The sequence below is a fragment of the Hyaena hyaena genome, unplaced genomic scaffold (assembly GCF_003009895.1).
Source record: "Hyaena hyaena isolate Hyena2069 unplaced genomic scaffold, ASM300989v1 scaffold_500, whole genome shotgun sequence".
Lineage (NCBI taxonomy): Eukaryota > Metazoa > Chordata > Mammalia > Carnivora > Hyaenidae > Hyaena > Hyaena hyaena.
The window spans coordinates 1,281,885-1,304,028 of NW_024081133.1; the positions used below are offsets into that span (position 1 = coordinate 1,281,885).

At 43.5% G+C, this 22,144-nt stretch overlaps 1 protein-coding gene and 1 non-coding gene across 2 annotated transcripts; one reads left to right on the forward strand and one right to left on the reverse strand.

Moving 5' to 3' along the window:
* Positions 1-355: 355 nt before the first annotated feature.
* Positions 356-20,992, reverse strand: DDX25 (DEAD-box helicase 25). The gene is made up of 12 exons (XM_039254855.1): positions 20,906-20,992; positions 20,212-20,278; positions 19,904-19,948; positions 19,271-19,406; positions 17,363-17,455; positions 17,172-17,274; positions 15,573-15,687; positions 14,527-14,704; positions 6,479-6,716; positions 5,284-5,446; positions 3,006-3,194; positions 356-645 (listed from the first exon to the last, which is right to left on the reverse strand). Exons 1-12 carry the CDS (start codon positions 20,966-20,968, stop codon positions 584-586), a joined length of 1,452 nt encoding a protein of 483 aa, XP_039110786.1. The 5' UTR covers positions 20,969-20,992; the 3' UTR covers positions 356-583.
* LOC120247123 lies at positions 1,279-1,385 on the forward strand. Its single transcript, XR_005532228.1, has one exon. It is a non-coding gene; the product is annotated as a U6 spliceosomal RNA (small nuclear RNA).
* Positions 20,993-22,144: the final 1,152 nt, after the last annotated feature.

Consider the following 22,144-nt stretch of genomic DNA (forward strand, 5'->3'; position numbering starts at 1 on the left):
ATCACATGAAACGGTAAAAACAAGCAAAACGTTCTCCTTCAAACTGTTTTACTTTCTGAAGGTTTAACCCTGAGCTCCAACCTAAGGGGTGCGTGTGTGTGCGCACACATCTGTGTGCACGTGCACGCGCGCACTGCCGAGCACGCCTGCACCGAGAGGGGGCGCGGATGGATGCTGGTGGCTGTAAAGGCGCGGGAGCGAGGCAGCTGCAGCTCCCATCCGAGCACCAGTGGACTTCTGCTGCCATCTCGTGGCGCTGTGACACGTGCACGAGAGGCCCGCTCTGCCCCATCCTACAAACCAAGTTCCCCAAACACCCCAGGGGCCCACACAGAGAGGTTTACCTGCAAAAAGATTAGAGTAAGAAACAATCTTGCTTTTTTATTCAAAAAGATCACGTGCTTCACACCAATTTGGTCTCAGAAAGACCTCAGGTCTTAAGACTAAGGCTACCATGACATTTATTTTGCCATATTCAACAGTTTCACTTTGAAAAAGCCCCAACGGAAAAAAAAATTACCTTCAAAACCCACTGGGACATTCTCACATAAACTAGGACATTTCACAAGCAATAGTTCTATCTTCAATACTCAATCTTTTCAATCTCATCCATGTCTTCGGGGTCAAGCTGCTTGATACAGCTATCTAAAAGGAAAGAGAACAGAAGCAGTCTTAGCCCGGGGCATACACAGAACTTCCTTCCACTCAGCTCTGAATTTCTGAGGACAGTGACACCTTCACAGATGTGTGTTCCTGTCATCCCCTTATGGAAAGCCCTGAGAGAAGAACATACTTTAGACTAGATAAGGAAGAAATAGGATCATAATAACCAATTAAAACTAACTAAAGTAGCATCCAGTGTACCAAACAATAGAACATATGTGTCTCGATACCTTGGGGCAGAATAAAGGCCAGAGTATAGGTAAAGGGAGCCTGGGAAGAGGCCTGGCCCTTCTGGAAGGAATGAATGGGTGTGTGGGGAGGTGCGGGGGTGCAGTATGGCAACAGGGAGCAGGGCTAAGGCACCTCTGCTGAGGTCACTTCCCAAATCATAAGGAGCTAACCGGAGCAGGGGTGGATGGAAAGGGCTCTTTCCACCTGCCATCCCTCCTTGCCTCTCCTAACAGAAGGGTGCTTAATCAACCTCCCTGAAGGGCCCATGGATGTGTGACACTGTCTGCAGACTTTTCAAAATAGTGTTCCAAACTGTATACATGTACCTCGATGCATCTCCCCAGGGACAGCATCCACTGCTTCCCACAAAAGTTAAGTACCATTGTGCTCGCTTCAGCAGCACATATACTAAAATTGGAACAATACAGAGAAGGTTAGCATGGCCCCTGCACAAGGATTACACACAAATTCGTGAAGCGTTCCATATTTTTCTCATCAGGGAAATACAAATCAAAACCACACTGAAATACCACCTCACACCTGTCAGAGTGGCTAAAATGAGCAAATCAGAGGACTCTAGATGCTGGCGAGGATGTGGAGAAACGGGCACCCTCCTACACTGTTGCTGGGAATGTAAACTGGTGCAGCCCCTCTGGAAAACAGTGTAGAGGTTCCTCAAAAAATCAACAATAGAACTCCCCTATGACCCAGCAATAGCACTGTTAGGAACTTACCCACGGGGTACAGGAGTGCTAATGCCTAGGGGCACATGTACCCCAATGTTCATAGCAGCACTCTCAACAATAGCCAAAACATGGAAAGAGCCTAAGTGTCCATCAACGGACGAATGGGTCAAGAAGATATGGTTTACCTATACAATGGAATACTACATGGCAATGAGAAAGAATGAAACCTGGCCATGTGTAGCAACATGGATGGACCTTGAGGGTGTTATGCTGAGCGAATTAAGTCAGGCAGAGAAGGACAGATACCATATGTTTGCACGTATAGGTGGATTAGGAGGAACTTAATGGAGGACTGTGGGGAGAAAAAGGGGGGAAATAGTGGGGGAGAGGGAGAGAGGCAAACCATGAGAGACTCTTGAATGTTGAGAACAAATTGACGACTGATGGGTATGGGGGAGAGGGGAAGGGGGGTGATGGGCATGGAGGAGGACACTTGTGGGGATGAGCACTGGGTGTCATATAGAAACCAACTTGACAATAAGCTATTTAAGGAAAGGGGGGAAAAAAAAGTTAAGTACCATTTTCCCCAAAAGGTGAAGCTACATTCGGGGTCATTTGAGCAAGTGTTCCTCTCCCCCTGCTCCCCAGCCATGTCCATGGGCTTTGGGGCCTGGGTAACTGCGAGGTGGACACCTGAGATTACGTCACCCTTCCAGTTTCCATCAGAGTGCAAGCTGCCCATCCAAGAGCCCGGCAGGTTACCAGAGGCTGCCTTGTGTGGATGCGGGGTGGGAGGAAGGGCCGCACATCTCAAAATTTAGGACTATCCTAGTTGGTAGGACGAGGCCAGAGGAAGGGAAAAATGTAAACATGAGGGGAAGCTGGGGATAGAATTTAGCTTTTTTTTTTTAGTTTATTTATTTGAGAGAGCATGTGAGCACAAGCGAGTGGGGGAGGGGCAGAGAGAGTCCTAAGCATGCTCCATATTGTCAGTCTAGAGCCTGACTTGGGGCTTGAACATACGAACCGTGAGATCAGGATCTGAGCCCGAACCAAGAGTTGGACGCATAACCAACTGAGCCACCAGGCACTCCGGGGACAGAGTATAATCTTAAAGGACTTTACTACTTTGTTTTGGATGGTGCTTTATAGGACATGAAAGGCTGCCCTGGGGCCCATAATGGACAATAACACAGCCTGAGCTCATATTAACTCCACTTGATTTTTAAGTTGTTCCTTAGCTACCATATAGGGATGACTTGCGCGACAGCCTCACATCAGGAGCTCTGGCACTCACTGTGGATTAGGAGCCGCCCACTCCTTGGCACCTGCCCCCACGGACCCTAGACCTCTGGGTGCCAGGTCCATGATAGACTGTCACCGTCAGCAGGGTCCACAGTTCCCACCGTGAAAGGTGCTACTTACTAAAGTGATCCTGGATCTTCATAAGCAGGGGCAGCTTATCCACTTCAATCATGTTGAAGGCCAGGCCTTTTTTCCCAAAGCGCCCCGTCCGCCCTATGCGGTGAAGGTACGTCTCGTAGTCTGGCTCCTCAGCTTGGTTCACAGGGAGATCAAAGTTCACAACAATTGTGACCTGCTTCACATCAATCCCTAGAAGAGGAAAAAGCACTGTGGGATCCTGCGACTATTTCCTTAGGACACAGCTATTCCTGAGCCACATCTGCCTGGGAAACTCTCACTTCAGAGCCGCCACTGGTTTTGCGTCACTGAAGTGATGGTCAAGCAGTTTGCTGGCGCAGTGTGTCTAGGAAGCTAGACTGAAGAGTGTCAGTAGCAGCTAATTCTACAGAAGTCGCAATATGTACCAAGTGCGCGTGTGTGTGTATGTGTATGTGTGTGTGTGTGTGTGTGTGTGTGTGTGTGTGTTGTGGACAGGGCCCTCGCCAAGCCCACAAAGCCTCCTCTCTGCTCCTGCGGGGCCAAGGCCCCGGCAGGACCCCCAGTCTCGCGTGCCCCACCCTTTACTGGACCCCACGCCCTCCATGTTGCAGCCATGATTCCAGCCAGGACTGTTTTATCCCTTGCCTCACTGTTACAACAACCTCCAGATGGGTTCCCCCTCTTCTCTCCTCCTCCAATCTCTCAACCACGGTCACCATGGCAACGTCCTGAACACCCATGTTCAGGACCCAACTGCCCAAACTGCACAGGATGAAGCACAAACTATTCCAGATTTCCAAGCCACCTGAAGTCTCATCTCTTCCTCTCCTGATTCAAATCCAACACCAGTCACACAGCCTTGCCATTTCCCAAGCAAACTGTAAACTGGTGTTAAATTAGATTCTACCCTTCCTTCAAAACCTTTCACATCTAACGTTCCTCGGAAGACTTCTATGATCCCCCAGTGCCTCTGTCCCCCAGCACCAGAAAGCTGTCTGGGTCACAATCCTTGTCCTCCTTGGCTCCTGGTGCCCTCTTTCCTCCAAGATCTAGAGGTGTGCCATTCAATATGGCTATCTAACTTAAATTAATTCAAATTAAAAGTTCATTCCTCAGTCACACTAGCCCCATTTCAAGTGCCCAGCAGCCCTATATGCTCACTAGCTATCACCTGGACAGTACAGAACATTTACATCAATGTAGAAAGTTCTATCGGATGGCACTGGTCTAGACAGTCAAGCATCTAGACGCTGAGCTCCTGAGGGGCTGGGACCTCATCTCTTTTCAGGCGACTCTCCCACAGTGCTGAGCTCCACAAGAATAGCAGGTCCTCATTTCTATCTGCTAAACTAAGAATGAATTAGGAAACACAGTTTGAGTATGGGGTGTAGGCAAGGGTATAGGAAGAATGAATAACGTAGGAAGGCCTGTCTCCTGAAAAACCAATTTTTTCCCAAGTAGTCAATAGTTTTAAAATTAAAAACACCTCAGAGATGACCAACATTAGTCATTAGGGAATATGAGTCAAAACCACAATGAGATACCACACACATCTACTAGAATGGCTAAAATGAAAAAGAGTAGCAGTATTAATTGCTGGCATGGATGCAGAGCAACTGGAACTCTCCTACATTGCTGGTGGGAATAAAAAGTGGTACAGTCACTCTGGAAGACAGTCTCACAGTTTCCTATAAAACTAAGCACACATTTACCAAATGACCCCAAAATCCTACTTTATTTATCCAAGAGAAATGAAAACATGTCTACACAAGACCTATATATGAAGGTTTATTACAGATTTATTCAAAATAGCCCCAAACTGTGAATAATTCAAACGTCCATCAACTGGTGAATGAACTAATTGTGGTATATCCGTTCAAGGGAATCAGACTCAGCAGTAAAAAAGACTGACCTACTAACATATGTCACAACATTGATGAATTCAAAAGCATTATGTCAAGTGGAGGAAGTCAGACACTATGGTTACCTATATGTGATTTAATTTCTATAGCATTCTGGAAGAGACAAAAAAGTAGAGAGAGAAAGAAATCTGACCACGAGTTGCCAGGGGTCAGATGATACGAGGAAGAGGCTGGCTGCAAAGGAGCATAAGGACGTTCTGGAGGGAAGGGAAGTGTTCTGTGCTTTGATTACAGTGACGGTTACATGACCCTGTATGTTTGTCAAAAAACTCACTGTATACTTAAATTCCGTGAGTTTTATCATACATAAATTATATACTTCAATAAACTTGACTTTAAATGCATACACACACACACACACAAACACACACACACACCTCGAGCACAGACATTGGTTGTTATAAGAACTTTCTCTTTCCCATCCCGAAACCTCTGAATGATGGAGGCTCGCTGATCCACGGTCAGCTCTCCGCTTAACAAAGACACTTGGTGGCCGTCCTGCATCATCTCCACAGTCAACCACTTGGCATTTCGACGAGTCTACATGAAAACACAAAACCCAGCACAGCACCCCAAGTCAAAGCAGACCTGCCGTGTTTGCAATGCTCACTTAGGCACGGTGGGGAAGTCAGAAATGGCTGCACAGGAACTTTGCTATATCTCTCCCTCAAGTCCTAGAGGAACCTTAGAACAGGCATGGAATTCATCCACCCCCTGTACTTCCTAGGGTCACATCCTCTCAACTTTTAGGAGCTTTGGCTTCTCAGCCATGAAGGAGAGATAAAATGCTCGCCTACCTCTAGTGTGATGACAAAAGTATAATGTAGTAATGACACCCTTAGTCCCTTTAAGAAGAGTGCTTCATGTCTGCCAGGCATCTCGCTCAAATCTTTACATGCATTACAGTCATTTGCTCTCACAACAACTTGATGACATAGCTGCCTAAATTTAAAAAAAAAAAAACCAAAAACCCAAAGCTTAAAAACATGAAGTCACTTGCCCAAGGTTTCATGGCTAGTCTGTGGCAGAAGTAAGCTTTCTTTTACTCTACAAGTATGTGTTCAGTGCTGCCCTGTGCCAGGTGGAAGCCACTCTAGGGGGGCTACAGAAGTAAGACAGGTGAGGTCCTGCGCTCATGGAGTTTACGGTGTTCATGTGGTAGACAAAAAATAAAACCGACACATGAACACGAAAATGTCTGATGGGAAAAGTAAATATGAAAATAACAATAGTGTAATACTAACAGTAACTGGAATTAGACAAGAACATTCTTAATCTGATTCAGGGGGATCTTAAAAACCCCATGGAAACCCCAACCTAAATGGGGAACTGTTAGAAGCAATCCATCTAAACTAGTGATACCCTCTACTGAACACCATACTGAAGTCCTATTCCACTGCTTAATCTAAGTTTCACCCATAAAATACAGATTAACCTCTATCCCAAGTTGTTCTGAAAATTACACTAAATACCCTCTGGTCCAAAAAGTGCTCATGATGGCACCCAGCTCTATGGCACTTCTCAGTGTTACCCTCCCGTCACCTCCATGTGCAGGCAGGTCTCAGCAGTTACCTGGCAGAAGATGATGGCCTGACCAATGGTGATGCCACCGTAGATGTTGCACAGGGCTTGGTACTTGTCTTTCCTATTCTCACACAGCACATAATACTGTCGGATGTTGTTCAGGGTCAGCTCCTCTTTTCGTAACTTGATAACATTAGGGTCAGGAATGATTCGCTCTGCAAACTGCCACACAGAGTCCTCAAAGGTCGCCGAGAAGAGGAGCATCTGGCACTCAGCAGGCAAAGCTCTGTAAGAGAGAAGGGAAGACAGTCGTCAGCCACTACCATCCCTGTCGTTCTCCTTGGAGGTATCTTCAAGCATGTCACACCCACTGCCATGAGGGCACGGTGGGTGAGGGGCTGCCTACAAGCTCCACCTCCGTGCAAAGGACCATGTCTCCTGCCCTTTCTTGCCAACAAGAATCTGGAAAAACACATGAACTGAATGTAGAGCTCAAGAGCCAAGTTTAGATATGTATTTTGGAAAGTTGGGATGTCACAGGACAACTGTCTTCTTAAAAGAGGCAAAATCATGGAGCCAAGAGTGTGGTCTAGATACTCTTCATGGTATCGTCTCACACAAAGTTCAGTGTGGGGAAGGACAGGATAGTCATTCAATGCAGGCGTTCTAGTTCTTGGGAGGAAAAGAACCGCAGCTGCAGCTAACTCTGGAACAGGAAGAACCTGGATATACACAAAAGGGGAACAAAAGGAGAAAAATGCTACACATGCAAAGTATGAGTTGAACCCATAACGAACACAGGGCCGATTTACATACAGTTCAACAATGGGTAAAATGAATCTATGGAACTAGTGGTCAGAAGTGACAGAAAAAGTGAGGGGCCTGGGTGGCTTAGCTGGTTAAGCGTCCAACTTCGGCTCAGGTCATGATCGCACAGTTCATGGGTTCGAGCCCCGCGTCGGGCTCTGTGCTGACAGCCAGCTCAGAGTCTGGAGCCTGTTTCAAATTCTGTGTCTCTCTCTCTGACCCTCCCCTGCTCACGCTATCTCTCTCTCTCAGAAATAAATAAAACATTAAAAAAACAAAACAAAACAAAAAAGACGTGACAGGAAGAGAGCCACAGGGACCCCTGGAGTACTGGTAAAGTTCTATTTCTTGGTCTGGGCCACTGCTACACAAACACAGCCTCTTTGCAATAATTCACTCAGCTGTACACTTGTGATTTGTGTATTTCTCTGAACATATTTTATACATCAATAAATTTTAATTTAATCTGATTTCACCGGAAAGAAATCACTGCTTTTGAGAGGAAGACGGAGCACCTAGAAGATAAGGCATTAATGCTAAAAGAGAGTGGGAGAGATCATGGAATCCAGCGAGTCCCAAGTATTGCATCAAGTCTGGGGTCTGGATCATCTGGGGAACTTTCTAAAGTGACGATGTGACAGACTTCTGGGCAACTATGGGAGACTGTGTACATGCATACCTCCTTAGCTTCCCAACATACCACTGGAAAGATCATGAAGAGATAAAAAGATATGTATCTACAACAACATGGAGACAGAAGAGGAAGAATTGGTGGATGAGATATTTCAATACATTTCTGGAAGATGGGAAACTGTGATAAACAAGAAAACGTGAGCACTATAGATGGAAACAGTGACACCAAAGGTGGCTGAGCTGCAAAGGCAGTGACTCTCTCAGAACCCAAGAGAGCCCTTGTAGCTGCGGGCACCAGGGGCCAGAGTAAACAGGGGCGGTGTGTCAGAGATATGAGGGATACTTTGCATTAGCTCGCCAGGCGTGTCAGTGGGGGAGACTCTCGGCCGTCTGTGGCATCACAGTTCTCCATCTGGAGAAAGATGACACCGGGACTGGCATCCAAAGGCCTGTGCCATTTCATTCCAAAAAGACAATGTACACAGGCTGTACAAGGAAGGCAACGTGGGCTGTTCTGCAACCACCCTGGATTCTGAAGACTTTGTGGGAGAAACAGAATGTGAACTATTTCATTAATGACTTTCATATTGATTAAATTGACTCCTTGTTGAAATGCTATTTTTGATATGCTGGGTTAAATAAAATATAACCTGAACTTCAGCTGTTTTTTCTAATGCAGCTATTGGAAAATTTTATTTATTTTTTAAAAAATATTTTATTTTATTTTTGAGAGAGAGATAGAGACAGCATGAGCAGGGAAGGGCCAGAGAGAGAGGGAGACACAGAATGCGAAGCAGGCTCCAGGCTCTGAGCTAGTTGTCAGCACAGAGCCCGATGCGGGGCTTGAACACATGAACCGTGAGATCATGACCCAAGCTGAAGCCGGACATTTAATCAACTGAGCCACTCAGGCGCCCCAAGAAAATTTTAAATTACACACATGGTTTACATTATCTTTCTACTGGACAATACTGCAATTTAATCTTTTTTAAGCAAAAGGAAGAACATCAACAACGGAGGTGTGAACAGCCAACATAAATGCCTAATTATTATTTAATATTCTCTTTTTAAAAAAATTTTATTTATTTTTTAAAGAGAGAGAGAGAGAGTGAGCCGGGGTGAGGCAGAGAGAGAGAAGGGGACAGAATCTGAAGCAGGCTCCAGGCTCTCAGCACAGAGCCTGACACAGGGCTCAAACTCACAAACTGTGTGATCATGACCTGAGTCAAAGTCAGACGCTTAACCAACTGAGCCACCCAGGGGTCCCAATATTCTCTTGCATAGAAAGCCCTTTTCGACTACCGAACCTTTCATTCTTGGTTATATATAAACATACCAACTTAGCGGTAAGGGATGGCAAGAAGGGAGCCTTGCTTGATCTTTGGCCAAAAGTATTTTAAATAGGAAGGCTGTCTGAAAATGTGTGAGGAGCAGCTGGACCCCACCTTACTTCAGGCAGCTGAACATGTGCAAGTAGAAGACCAGAGGTTTATTCTGTGCAGAAACCCCAGACTTGGGGATACCAGCCTTAGTAGAAGGTAAGGGTAAAACAGACAGCTGAAAATAAGGAATGGGTGGAAATATGCACATGAGAATATGCGGCCCACTCTGTGGCCTGCTCCCAGAAGGCCAGCAACCAAGTGTACGCCTGCTAGGGAGGGGATGAGAAACATCCCACAGTTCTAACAACCTGCGGATAATGACCATCCTAGAGGGAAGCTGCCCAAGTCACAAGCCCCAGCCATGCACCTGGAGCTGTCAATAAGCTTCTTGGTTCCCAATCTTAGATTATGAAAGGCTGACCATGTACCACCAGATTCAAGGCGGAAAAGGTCCACTGCCAAAGGCAGAAACTATAGCAAAAAACAAAAAAAGAAACTTAGGTAATTCAGAACCAATGTTGAGAACAGAAGAAACTTTTAAATACTATAATTAGCATCCTCAGAGAGATAACAGCAGCATACTGCATCCGTAACAAGAAAAAGAAGTTATGGAAAAGAAACAGAACACCAGGATGAACCAGACAAGACAGAAAAAGGCAGCTCAATGATTGTCTTAATGACAGATAGAAGGACACATTCAACTGGGTTAAAGAGGTAAATACCAAAAACTGAGCAACTAAGCAACTGCATCACATGAAGGGGGGAACTGGGGGCAAGGCATGGTGGAGAAGGGGATGGGAAAAGCATATATGGACACCGAATATCACAAATTCAGGATGAGACAGGCAACATTTCTAAATTCAAAGCTATTTTAACTTTTTAAAGCACACCAGTGCTCAGCTGGAAACAGTGAACGCTGAATTATTTGGCCATAGCATACAAATGGATATACATTATTGTGTCCCTCCCTGGATAGCTCTCTGAAATGGAGGAAAGTTACATTTCCTGATTTAGAGGTTGCAAGTAAAATGTCCTCTGAGTGAACAAATGGAGACATTTTGACCACAGATGCCTTACTACTTTCAGGGTACAGCTAATTCTATAAGACCTTACCAATGATCACGCTGTCTACACTATACCAGGGGTTATGTCAAATCACAGTAACAAGAAATATATTCCCTCTATCTCTTAGGTACTCGGACTTGAAAAATGGGAGTTCAAAACATCTCCTTGACTTCTATAAAGTTTTAAGAAGTCACAGAAAATCTAAACTGAAGATTGTTGATATCCTACCCAATACAAACTAGCTTTTGCTGAACTGTCTGCATATGCTGCAGACAGTGCAAATGTAAATTCTGGCAGATTCCACTGGGTCTATCAACTTATCAAAGAAAACAAAAAGATCTTGTTAGCTAAATTATATCCTGCACATTTTGTGCACCGCACTTATAAAAGGCATATAATTTGCTTAACTGTGATGCTGAGCTTTCGTTACCAAAGTTTTTGGTTACTTTTTAGTTTCCTTAAAACTTGCAGAGGCATTTAGTACATTTTTAACTGTATGTTAACGGAAGAAGAGAGTCACCTTGGGCATATGTCTAGAAGATGCTGATCACTGCTGCTGGCCATGGAAAAGAGTTAAAATGTCAGTTATAAAATCGTATCTTCCAAGTGTGAGACAAAAAGAATGTTCTTCTCTAACTTGAAAATATGCTGAATATAGGAATGGAGAAAAGGATTACAGGAAAACGGAAATGATATGCTGTGTGATGCCCTGTGAAGTGTCCATAAGGGATACAGAGAAAAGGAGGGCCTGCTTGCACCTGATCTGTCTGGTGTGATCTACAACTTACAGCTAAGACTCATAACAAGAAAAAAAATTACTATTTTTAAAGAAATAAGGCTGCTGCAGAACTCAAGAATGTCAGCAGAAAAGGGGAGCTAAGTTGAACAAGAGTTTCTTGCTTCTTTGCTAAAAACTGTCACTTACTCAGAATCCATCTTTGATTTTCACAGGCTTAAATCTGCTCTGTGCTTCACAACCATTTCCCTGAGAATCACAATGCTATCTAATGGACTTCAGAGTGTTTAAAAACGATGAACATTTTAGACATGGGTAACCTAAGTGGTGGATTTTATAAATGAGAAGCATTTGAATGGCAAACAGCTTGTTTACAAAACAAGCCTGCAGATATAGTGGATATGGATGCTTTTAGAACACTGGACCTGATTTCTTGCATGTTTAAAAACCTACTGTTGCTAGGCAGTAAACCCTTAGTAGTTCATATTTAAATACTTTATTTTTAATGTTTTAAATTTTTTATTATTTTTTAATCTTTTTTTATTTTGAGAAAGAAACAGAGTGAGAATGGGGTAGGAACAGAGAAGAGAGGGAGACATAGAATCCGAAGCAGACTCCAGGCTCCAAGCTGTCAGCAGAGAGCCCGACATGGGGTTTGAACTCCTGGACAGTGAGATCATGACCTGAGCTGAAATCGAATGCTTAACGGACTGAGCCACCCAGGCACCCTTTAAACGCTTTTGTTAGGAGGACATCACACTGGACTAATACCAAGAATTGGTGTGGGTTTGATAAGAGCAGAGCTGCAAGTCAAAATGAATTTTATATTTGACTGTATTCAGTTTTACCACCACATATAAGGAAAGAAGGCTGCAGGTATTTCAGAGAAGTATTACTGAAAGAGGAAAGGGAAAGAGTAGAAAAAGCCTACTGCATGCACCATGAGACCAAAAAAACAAAACAAAAAACAAATAGGTCATTGCTGGTTTTGTCTTTAAACACAGGTAACAGCTGTTTGATTAGTCCTATTGTGTTGACATTCTCCCTGTAAAAAGTCTTATATTTAAGTCTCTTAAAAGCATACAACATTAAACTATTTGTATAAAAAAAAGCATACAATATACCTTACATAATTTAAGCATCCATTAAAGAATTTTAAATGATGAAAATAAATTACTATGTCAAAAGTGACAAAATACCATTATATCTTTCTCAAACATACTATTCATTTAATTAGTTCTATTGATAATTATGATTAATAGCCACTTAACAAGTTCTGTTGTTTTTCTTTAAATAATAGCATTTATGTAACAAAAAATATAGAACATGCAATTTTAAAGAAACATTACTTCCCACATTTTTATGTTAATAACACATGTGTATGACTATTTCTTCTATGTTATATTCATATATACATATATATACACACATATATATACATATACACATATATATATACATATATATATATGTGTATATGTATATATATAATTTTTTGGGTCTGGCATGACTGTGTCCTGCTCTCTAAAAAGTTAGTCAATGTACGGAAAAAAATAACCTAAGAAATTTTCCCAGATCTGGCAGGCACAAATTTTAAAAATGAACAAGGTGAGTGTACTGTGTGTCTAGAACAATGAACGAGCGAAAAAGGACCCAAACAAACACATATGATTGTCAAGTTTCAGAATACTATGGAGAAAGAAGATTCCAAAAGCTATTACAGAGAAAAAACAGATCACGTACGAGAGTTTGGGTATCAGAATGACATTAAATGTCAACAACAACACTAGAACTGAGGGAATTATAGTATTTAAAAAATTTGTTTTCAACAGTGACTCTGAATTTATAGGGAGAATTTTTTTCAACTTGGACTCCACCTCCAAGCAAACTATCAATCGAAAGATCAGATTTATAGGCACAATAAAGACATTTTCAACATGTGGGGGATGGAAAGTAAACTTCCTGACATCCTTTTCTAGGAACCCATTAGAGAATATACTCCTCCAGCGTACTGAATAAACTGACTGTCAACCAAGAAAAGGGACCCAGAAAACAGTAGATTCCAAACTGTAAATCAGGGCCAGGAAGACCCAGAGAGACTGCTGGACCACCAAGTCCGGACTGAAACTGGAGAGCGGGTGCCTGGGAGGGCTTCTGGGAAAACAAGACAGATGGAGTTTTTAAGTGTATTGGCCTTTCTGGAGACGCCACTGACATATGACACATATGATGAAATAGGCAGAGAAAACGTAAAGATCCCCACAGAGTGATACTAACCAAACAAAGGAAAACAGGCAATTATTAAATCCTGGAGGAAACAATTATAGTAATATCCTGCACAACAGTGAGCAGTATTTGTATGTCTTAATAATATCACTATTAACATAACCAACTCTCATGATGTAACCAACCACAGAGAGGTGACAGAGGGGACAGGAGGGTAGGAGAGGGTGGCCGTACAAAAGAGAAGAATCCCCACCTCCTCTACTAGGTAGGCAGCAGACAATGACACATTAAGAAATAGTGAGCATGTTATTTAAAGATATGAGGGTAATACCAGAACACAGGCGTATTCTCTACAGGCTAGGGTAGGAGGTCACTGTTTTTCATGACTGGGCTTTCAGTACTATATGAGTTTAATACTGAGTGCATAAACGCTTCCTTTAAAAACCAGTGATACATGGGGCACCCGCGTGGCTCAGCTGGTTAAACATCCACCTTCGGCTCAGGGCATGATCTCACAGTTCGTGGGTTCGATCCCCTCATCAGGCTCTGTGCTGACAGCTAGCTCAGAGCCTGGAGCCTGCTTCAGATTCTGTGTCTCCCTCTCTCTCTGTCCCTCCCCTGCTCACAGTCTGTCTCTCTCTCAAAAATAAACATTTTAAAAAATTAATAATAAAAATAAAAAAATAAAAACCAGTGATACAGATTGCTAGATCCCATTCCCAGAAATTCTGAATCAATGAGTCTCAGGTTAGGCCTGGTAATTTGTGATTTTAAGGCCCTTGGGTGATCCTGAGAGAAAGGCCCAGGAAAACAAAAGGATTTGTCAAGTAACAACAAATGAGAGGCAAAGTCAGGACTAGACCACACGGTTTCCAATCCCAGGAGACTGTGTTCTCTACCCCCAGCAGTTATCCTCACTACAGCCTTATTAAGTTTTAATAAATTCTCTTTGGACTTTTGCTCTAATAGAGAACTTATTGGCCCAGTTTGGTGCCATCCCACCACATGGGTTCCAAATGTAGGCCAGTAGTGAGAACACGGGCAGTCTGGCAAGATTACCAACTGAAGGAACCGGGAAATGACATCAGTCTAATGGTCCGCTGAACTGATGAAAATACTGAACTCCAAATTTGCTTTAAAGGCAAAGTGGGGAATTAAGTAGTGAAGGCAATGAGAAGCAGCAGACAAATCAAACTCCCCCTCCGGACAGAAGATCCAGGAAGAACAAGGATGGATGTGAAACTTACCTCTGAATACGAATGCTTTGATCTGAGAACCCTTGTGTGTCAATCATCACATCTGCTTCATCCAGGACAAACACACGGATCTTAGTCAGATCGATTACTTTTCGCTTGAAACACCAATCAAGGACAGTCCCAGGAGTGCCGATAATGATCTGTTTGGTGACATCGGTTCCTCTGGGAACTAGGGAGAAAAGGGATCGAAGGGCTCCTTCAGATGTGATACAAATGACTCTAAGAATCCACAAGTCAGGGTGACTCGATATAGGACTCTTCAGTGAAAGGACATTTTGTGATGATTTTCCAAATGCAAACCCTGAGGGCTTCTGCAGATTTCGATCTTGCAGAGCTTTAGGACAGATTCCTCAGTTTCTAGGATTTAGTAATAATAGTCCTGCCTATAAGAGTCTGCCCACAGTCAGTTAAGAAGCCACCCTGCAGCACACCGGCACAGTGGTAGAAACCCTACAAACTGTCCCCAGACAGCGTCCCCATGTGAATTTTGTAGACACTAAGAAAATAGTGCTCCCATATTCACACTCTACAAAAACAAATACATACATGTACGGCTACATGTGTATGAATTGAAAAAGAAAGCAAACAACAGAGGTCTGTGAACAAAAAAAAACTAGCTATCCCTGGAAATAGGTCTTTGGAGGACAAGGAAGAGCAACTTTCGCTTTTACTTTCTGACCTGTGTTTTAAGGACTTTTTTCCTGCTATGCACATGAAATGCTTTAATGAAAAAGTTTAACGTCACAGCTGTTCTGCACAGAATGACTGAGCTTCAAAAAAAGAAATACACAAAAGCATCGTCTTGCAGGCTGTGGAAATGGAGCAGCTAACATGTACTGGGTCCTTCTTATGTGCCAGGCGCACACTCAGAGCTTCATCCTCACTGGGTCATTTAATTCTAGTAACTGCCCTTTGCTACAGGTGCTGTCACAGCCCCCCACTTTAGAGACAAGAAAGCTGAGAAGGTATGTAACATGCTTGCTGGTGGCAGAGAGAGGACTTAAAAGGTCAGCCAGGACTGGCTTCCTGGTACATACTGCGATTCCCTCGAATGGCATACATCACTTGAACATCCACACAGAACTTTCCCATCCGTTCGACCACACGACCAGTCTGCAGAGCCAGTTCGTAAGTCGGAGCTAGACAGAGGCACTGCGAGAGAGAAGGGGAAGTCGAAATGCTCATGCAAGCCATTGTGCAACTCTGAAATACAAGTAATTTGGACAGGGAGACACACACGTGCAAAACTGGAGATTTGGGCTGACTAAAATATTTTCAATTGAACACAATTTAGCAGCAGACAGATCAGAGGTGAATGTTGAATATGGGAGGGGAGAAGGGGCTGAAGGATGGAGAAATACCTTTTATATATTCCTCTCTAAAGAGTTATAAAGAACCAACGGTTATCCTTTTTTGTGGGGGAGAGTGGGGTGTAGGGAGGCTGGGAATCCAGAAGATAGAAAATGCAAGACAAATCACAGCTTGAGTGTGACCCCCATAACTTCTCACCTGCTATTAAGTCTGCCTATTTCCAGAATACTCTCCACTTGATCCCCTGTATACAATTGGCAGAATATTCCCTAAAATTCTTTTCTTTGTTACTTCCATCCCCCTATTTCTGGCTGATGAGTGAAGAAGTTGATGGAAGAAACTGGTGATATCTAATTCATTTGTTAAGATCAGTTAAGAATCTGTGATACAGAGGAGAGGAAAACATTGCTAAAGTGCTAAAAATTGTTTCCACACACATTTCTCAACCTGTGTTCAAGCACAGCCTTTCCTGAAGAGTTTTTATTTGTAATATCAAACCGTGAACATACATTTCAGTGAACTTTTCTTAAAAAGCACAAAATTTCAAATGCTGGGCATAAGCCACAGCTTATCCTGATAATCAAACTATAAGCTTCCAAAAGAACCCTTGTTTTCCCGACAGCATGGAGTGCACTCAATACTCAGTTACTCAACTTGTCAAACAAATAGATGAGCACAGGTTAGAGAAATGGGGAAAGAATACCACTTTCCATGAGTGGAAGCCAGACTAAGTACATGGCAAGATCTATTCCAGTCCCTGCTCACTCCTGACATCTGTGGCCTTATGTGAGACACTTCCCTCTCCAAGCCCCAGTTTCACCCTCTGCTAAGGAGAAGGTGGCCTGGGTGATCCTCTAGTCCTACAGTCATCAGCGGTGAATGCTCACTTTAGGCCTAGCACAGTGCTAAAGAGGTACATTATTTAATCTGCATCACAATCCTATGAGGCATTCATTCATTCATTCATCCATCCTTTCATCCATTCACAAATGAATTCAATGCTTAATGAGCAGTTTCTACACTGTGCTCAGAGTCAGGAATGATCCACGCCTTTACAGATGTTATCTTTACAGACAAGTAAACAAACATGGAAAGATCTACTAACTCACCTAAGATATTCTACTAGTAAGCAAAAAGGCTGGGATTGGAACCAGCCAAACTATAATGCCTGCGTTCCCAATCACTGCCCCTATGCCCAATGCTCTGTGATTTTATGAAAGAATATTTATTCTAAATGCCATCACATCATTGAAGTAGTATCACCCGTTACTATGATATCATTGGCATTTACAAGCATTCCCATCTCTCCCTCAGCTTTTCCTTACCTGTGGAAACGATTCCAAGGTATTAACTCTGCTTAGCATTGCCAACACAAAAGCAGCTGTTTTTCCTGTTCCAGACTGGCTCTGGGCTATGAGGTTCTGGGGTCTGGAGAAAAGAGGAGACGCCTGAGTATAAACTGCATACAGGAGACTAAAAATAACCAAGTTGGGATAGCACTGCCCTGGAAACTCACGGGTGTGCCAGCATCATAGGAAGAGCCATCTCTTGGATTTTGGATGGTCTGTTAAATCCCATTGCATAGATTCCTTTTAATAACTCTTCTTTCCTGTCAAAAGAAAAAAAAAAAGGCAAAGAAAGCCTATGATTGGTCAGCAGCCTCAGAAATACGAACTCCAAAGGTGCATTTTTAAATTAAGCCACTTTGCAACTGTAGTATTTAGAAATAAACAATCTATACCTCAAATCCCAAACATATACAATCATGCTTGTACAGTTTTATCATTAAAATAATAAGCTATGCTATAAGCCCAGGCTGAGGACAGTAATAAGAGCCTAACACTGAACTTCCAGTTGAACCCAGCAAAAAAGGAAAAACTCATTTGACAAGAAGTATATTAATTTGCCAGGAGAGTCTTATTCTCCACACAATCAGAAAACTGAGGTTTACTATTTAATTCTTTTTTTTTTTTTTTTTTTTAAGTAGGCTCCACACCCAGCATGGAGCTCAACACGGAGCTTAAACTCACGACCCTGAGATCAAGACCTAAGTTGAGATCAAGAGTCCAACACTTAACCAACTGAGCCAGCCAGGCACCCCTCTGCTTAATTCTTTTTAATAAATGATAAAGTTTGATGCTTTAACAGCAATTTTCAGAGAAGACAAAATTCTATTGAGGTGATCCTTACATCAGTTCTTTCTAGGAGCTGAAGGCACAATATTATCAAATCTATCTGGTCTAGTATTTAAAATTCTTTTAATGTTTATTTTTGAGAGAGAGAGAGAGAACGCAGAGGACGGGCAGAGAGAGAGGGAGACACAGAGTTTGAAGCAGGCTCCAGGCTCTGAGCTGTCAGCACAGACCCCGACGTGGGCTTGAACTCACGAGCAGTGAGATCATGCCCTGAGCCGAAGATGGACGCTTAACGAGTGAGCCACCCAGGCACACCTGAGCTAGCACTTTTTAAGCATCTTTCCTGGGGTCTCATGATAGATGTTAGAAAGAAAATAAAAAGAAATAAGTTGGAACACTTCCACCTTCAGTGGCATGCACATTTTGCATGCAGTAAATTGGCAGATTTACTGGCAGCCAGCTGTTAATCATAGGGAGGCTTCTCTTTCCATTAAGAAAATGTCTGAGCATTGGGATTTTGGATTTTTCCCCCTTACACAGGTTCCTATCAATAATTCTTTCCATTAAAACACATTTCCTTAATGCAAGTTAACAGATCCCTAGCAAATGCAAACCCATTTGGGAAAGTTATTCCTTTCAATGCCATCTGAAACAAAATAGAACTAGGAATGTGACAGCTTATAACTTATCTAAAGGAGGTGAGGGAAAATATTTGAGTCATCAACGTCTCTATATCTGTATCATGGTACGGAGAATAGTAATATGGCTGTGTTGAGCTTAGTTATCCCACTTTGCACAGCAAGGTTAAAATATTTTACCATCAAAATGTTCTCAATTTACTGCACAACTCAGGTATCCTAGTGCTCCTTTTTGAGCTGTATTTTATTTATTTATTTTTAAAGTGGTACTTTAAAAAATTTTTTTAATGTTTTATTTATTTTTGAGAGATAGAGACAGCGTGAGCAGGGGAGGGTTAGAGAGAGAGGAAAACACAGAATCTGAAGACAGGCTCCAGGCTCTGAGCTAGCTGTCAGCACAGAGCCCAACGCGAGGCTCGAACCCATGAACTGTGAGGTCATGACCTGAGCCGAAGTCAGACTCTTAAGCAACTGAGCCACCCAGGTGCTCCTGAGCTGTATTTGAATTGCATGCAAAAGGTACACATCTCATTTTAATACTGAATATTAGAACATGAAGGGGATTCTGAGAGTTTTTATTATTAGCAGATTACTTTGTTCTGGAACATTCTTTCCGGCATTTTCCTGCACAAAATGAGTAAAAATACTTACAGCCGCAGCTCTTCAAATGTTTTCACTGAGTAGAGCGGAGACCTGGGATCCTTTTGTAAGACTTCGACTCGGTGACTGGATTCTACTAATGACTGCCGGATTAATTTGTTCAAGAGTGAATTGGCTGCCAAATCCACTAGAAAAGCAAAAATAAAAAAGGAAATACTGCACAAGAAAATCCAGCTTCCTAAATGACATCTAATAAATTGTTCCTTCCCATTCAGTGGTTGTATATCAAGCAACTGCTCCTACTCTTACCTTCCTCCTAAAAGAAAGTTCTAGAAACCATGACTTAACACAGAGAGTTCCTTTTTACATGTGGATCCAGTTCCTTGTGCCCTGCTGTTACACCAACCTCTGGCCTTAAGCAAGCCTACATCCATTACCACCAGACCTAATTTTGCCTTGCCGGCTGAAAATTCTTGCCTCATTCCCCCATATTCCATTTCAACTCCCTCTAAAGAAATACGGCCTACACCCTATTTAGTATTTCTTCTGATAGTCACTATTTATAAAGAAAATAGAGGAAAAGACAGTTCTTTTTCACTTAAGATTATGTTATTCACTCACATTGTGAAAGTCATGATTCACTGATACAAGAATGCTGTTACATGCAAATGAATTGACTCCTACCTACATCTTCTTCATCATCCTCTTCCGTGTTATTAATAGAACCATCTGAAAGGATGGAAAAGAAACAATAAATACCAAACAGAAATGTAAAGTGTCCCAGCATCTCTCACCAACTCCACAGTGAGCAGTGTCATGAACAGTCACCCAATGGACAGTGGGTAAAAAGACAGGGTCTTTTTTTACTACCTAGTGGAGGACCATGAGTATTAAATTAATGAGAGCTGAAGGTTTTTCGGCTGCCTGGAACCTGAGGAAAGCAATGCTTTTTAATTAATTGAGACCGATCTGCTCTATCTAACAGCACTCACCTACGTTTGAGACCGGAGTACTCCTAATACCCCGAAGGTTCTTCCGGGGGTGGATGAGGTTTGAAAACTATTGAAAGACACAAATTTCAATCAATATTAGAAAGCAAGCCACCAAGAAGCCCAATACTCCCCACTAGCAGGGAGGGACCACCCGAATACTGTTTCCTTTGCAGTATCAGGTATTAATGGATTCTTTTCAGGTCACCTGGATGAATTATGGTAAAATGAAGGAGCCTTTCTGGTGCCCCTGTACCTTAAACTCCTCTTTATAGTCCTCTAATCTAAATGTGCCAGTCCCTGGGGGTCACACACAGCATGAGCAAGGGATGGTAGATAGCAAAGCGCGGTGGTCGGTAAGATGGCAGCTAGCCGAGCCGCAATGGTCAAATTGGGAGGGCAGAAAACTCCGAGGTCTAGTTGGGACTATCAGCTGCTTTCTCTCCCGGGACTCCTAGGGGTCTTCATTCTGCCCTTTCAAACCAAAGGCCTTGTGTCTCGGGGTCTCCTTCCTCTGGCCCTCCCCAAATCCTTGCCACATCTCCACTCCACCATTTGACACCCCACTCCACACGCTAGCAGGGCTTCCCCCTCTCCCCGCCCCCCCGCCCTCGCCACACACCCCCAGCATATTCCCCCCTCAGGGTGAGGTTGTGGCTCCCGCCCACCTCCCCTCCCCCGGCTCAGCGGCGGTTACATGGCTGTTCAGCCGCTCGCTCTCCGCCGCCCCGGCGTCGCCTCCCCAAAGTAACGACGCCATAGCCGCGATCGCAGCTCCCGCCCCCAGCACGTGCGCCCTCCCGTGGCACGAGGCAGTGTCCGGCCCCAGCCAGCGGCCAATGGGCTTCCTCTGGGGGCGGGCTTACGCGCCCGCGACCGTGGGCGGCGCGGCGGCGCAGGCGCGCGAGCTCGAGGTGGGTGGGGGGCGGGGGGGAGTTGGCGGCGGCCTGAGCCGGAGAAGTGTGCTCTTGGGGCCGGCTTCTGTTCCACCGGCACTCCCATCTGCCCCAGGGGCTAGAAACGGGCGACGGGGCGCTACTGTCGTGAACACTCCTGTGCTCCGAACTTCTGCTAAGCCAACAATAGCTTGCGACTCTAAGCTGCAGCAATTTTCGCACTGATTAGAGTTCTTCCTCCCATGCACACCAGTCACTACAGACAATTCTCCTCACCCACCCCTGGTTTCAAGCACTTGTACCTACGTTTCCCCCTAAATATTCGCTTCTGCATTACAAGATGTCAGAAAGGCCAGAGAATTGCATAGGACAGTAAAGGCGCAGAATGAATGAGTTTCATCTGACAATTCAAATGCGAAAGATGAGAAGGGGGAGTGAAGTTACTCAAGTTCTAATTTTTGCTCCTGTTCTAATACTGTGATGTTTCCGCATACCGGCTTGTTTTAATTTTAATTCTGTTATGTGCCCTTTGCTAAAGCAATCCTGAGGAAACTCTTTTCCTTGAGGTAAAACCTCCACCTCTTATCCGCATCAGCATTATCCAGGATAGGTTCCCTGTGCTACTGACTGCTAAATTTGGACAAAAGAAGCAGATTTACCTGTTTTCTAACTGGAATCTTGAGATTTGGATCAGCATCTCTGCAAAAACCCACAAACCAAAACCTAGTTATGATCTCTCCGTGGTGCTGAAGCACGACTCCCCAGCTCTCTTCGGGCACTCTCAGGCACCTTAATCGTTTTGAGGTTATCAAATTCCTTTATATGTGGATTCTAATAGCAAATGTTTTTGTCTTACAACGGGTACCTTTCTTTTAATTTAAGTAGGTATAAAGTCGAGCCAGGTTCTTTAATGTTAGCTTTCGTATACAGATAGCAGATACTTGAAAAACTGCATTTCCGTTATTTTATCGCACTAGAATTTATCCTATATTTTATTCTTGTATTAGCATAGGCTCCAGATTCTGCTTTGTCGGAGGTGA

Bases quoted from the DNA above. Each gene is read 5' to 3' on its own strand.
- DDX25 (XM_039254855.1), bottom strand. From the start codon at position 20,968: ATGGCGTCGTTACTTTGGGGAGGCGACGCCGGGGCGGCGGAGAGCGAG. The intron at 17,456-19,270 runs GTAAGTATTTTT...TTCTTTTGACAG, and splicing joins ACATTTGAAGAGCTGCGGCT to GAAAGAAGAGTTATTAAAAG. The intron at 6,717-14,526 runs GTAAGTTTCACA...TCTCTCTTACAG, and splicing joins CAAAGCATTCGTATTCAGAG to AGCTTTGCCTGCTGAGTGCC.